This window comes from Hipposideros armiger, unplaced genomic scaffold (assembly GCF_001890085.2).
Source record: "Hipposideros armiger isolate ML-2016 unplaced genomic scaffold, ASM189008v1 scaffold_113, whole genome shotgun sequence".
Taxonomy (NCBI): domain Eukaryota; kingdom Metazoa; phylum Chordata; class Mammalia; order Chiroptera; family Hipposideridae; genus Hipposideros; species Hipposideros armiger.
This window is the reverse complement of record NW_017731463.1, coordinates 2,263,666-2,265,947: the sequence shown is the minus strand read 5'-3', so window position 1 is coordinate 2,265,947 and position 2,282 is coordinate 2,263,666. Positions and strand designations below refer to the sequence as shown.

At 38.0% G+C, this 2,282-nt stretch overlaps 1 protein-coding gene across 1 annotated transcript in view; it reads right to left on the bottom strand.

Annotated features, from left to right (window-relative positions):
- Positions 1–1,854, bottom strand: part of EXO1 (exonuclease 1) — a 26,186-nt gene extending 24,332 nt beyond the window's left edge. Inside the window, exons 1-2 of the mRNA XM_019647556.1 lie at positions 1,763–1,854; positions 1,225–1,344 (exon numbers count right to left, since the gene is read on the bottom strand). Coding sequence (XP_019503101.1) covers positions 1,225–1,344; positions 1,763–1,854 — 212 coding nt within the window. The remainder of the gene's footprint in view (positions 1–1,224; positions 1,345–1,762) is intronic.
- Between the last annotated feature and the right edge of the window lie 428 nt (positions 1,855–2,282).

Sequence of the window (2,282 nt, the reverse complement as noted above, 5' to 3'; positions counted from 1 at the left end):
AGGCCACGAGCTGCCAACAAGAAGCCAGATGGCGACTGGTGCCCTCCACAACGCAGATTGAAGAACAACAACTTGGCTGGTCCCCTCCCCCAATTCCCCAATAACATCTTAAAAAAAAAGGAAATAATAAATCAAACTATGTTAGTAATTAATAATCAATGTAAAAGGAATAAAATTTCCCATTTAAAAAATTATTAAAATGGCAAAGATTGGCAGAATGGATAAAAACAAATGCAGTGATGTGTTCTTTATGAGACAAACCTAAAAACCAATGACATAGTAAAGCTGAAGGTAAAAAGAAAAAGACATCAGGAACATACAAAAGAAAGCTGTTATGACTATTAATATCAGACAGAACACACTCCAGAACAAAAAAGCATAACTTAGAGTCACAACATATATTGTTTCAATTCACCATAAAAATATAACAGATTCTAAACTTGAATGCAACTAATATAATAGCTTCAAATTAAACAAAGCAAAAAATGGACATGACTACAAGGTCATTAACAAATCCACTGTCATCGTGAAATTTTTTGTTTTTTTAAGATTTTATTGGGGAATTGGAGAAGGGGAACAGCCAAGTTGGTGTCCTTCAATCTTAGTTGTGGAGGGTGCAGCTAGCTCAGCTCCAAGTCCAGTTGCCATCAGGCTGCCTGTCGGCAGCTTGTAGCCACTTAGCTCAAGGTGCCGTGTTCAATCTTAGCTGCAGGTGGGCGTAGCACACCATCCCATGCAGGTGTCTAACCAGCAACCTTGTTAGGAGCACGTGCTGAGCCACCCTGCCACCTGTTGGCAGCTCAGCTCAGGCGCAGCTCACTGGCCCATGTGGGAATCGAACTGGCGACCCTGTTGCTCAGAGCTCGTGTTCTTAACCAACTGAGCCACTTGGCCTGCCCCATAGTGAAATTTTAACATAACTTTTCTCAGTAATTGGTGTATTATGAAGACACACATTAAAAAAACAATTAAAACAGTAATGATATGGAAGATTTGAACGCCACTATCAATAAGCTTGATTTGCTGGGCAGACAAACTCTTCCACTCAATAACTGAAGAAAGCACATTCCTTTCTAGCACATATGGAACATTTAAGGAAATTTGTTTATGTACTAGGCTATACATCAAGTCTCAACAAATTAACCTTTAAAAAATTGGTATTATTCAGACCACAGCATCAGGCCTTAATGCAATTAAGTCAGAGATTAAACAGACTCAACTTACTCTCTTCTAGACTTCTCCACTTCCTTTTTAGAAGGTAAAGTGCATCCATCAAATACAAGAATAGGCTTGATCCCATGAGTCAGTAACATATTTACAAATTTCATACAAAATCCTACATACCTATGAAAACAAAGAAAATGCATTTAAGTATTTTGTGTCTTGCAAGGTAATATTTTTGCTCTTTTTAAAACCAGATGAGACAGATTATGAATAAAGAAGGTTCTTATTTTTTTAAGCAAATGTTTTCATATGAAATGTAAACTCTAATTTAGACTTGGGTTCAAATCCTGCCCTCATTTCATATATTTCACAGACATCTTTCCAGGTCAGCACATAAAGATCTACCATATTCTTTATAATGGTCATAAGGGTTTATCATAGGTTTATCCAAATTTTCTGGTTAATGTTCCCATCCAAAGGTGGATAAAGGAAAATAAACTCTATCAAATATAACTTACTAGCTGCTATGGAGAAAAATATTAAAATACACAATACTTCGTTGAAAGTCCTGAAACTTTTTAGCTTAATAAACATTTACCGAACACCTACTACACGGCAGGTCCTGTGAAGCTCATCTCCAACAATAAAGGGTACTCCTTGTGTTCTGGACAACTTCCAATTATCAAACATCTCAGAATCCTCAAGAATTACAAAAAACTAGACATAACATTCTCCCGCCATGAGGAAATATTCAAAGAAACACTGAAGACGGCAATCAAAAACGTGTCGTCTTCAAGTACAATGGCAACTGCTCCAATTCAGTGGTGGGAAAGAAACTGCTTTCAAAAAGTGATCACAGCAGTCGAAGGGGCGGAAGTGCTCAGGCTCCTTTAGATCCCACAGGTACCGTTCCAGGCAACTCTGGGTCAAATTCACTGGTTAGGCCTGAAAACCCCCAAATTCACTACTTAATAATGACTTTCCCCCCTTCCTTCTAGAAAACAAAAAGGGTTAACACATTTTATCAACTATCATTGTGCTTAAGGTAAGTCATATTAAGTAAGATCTGTGAGCCTTTCCTCTAGGACAGTGGTTCTCAACCTGTGGGTCGCGACCCC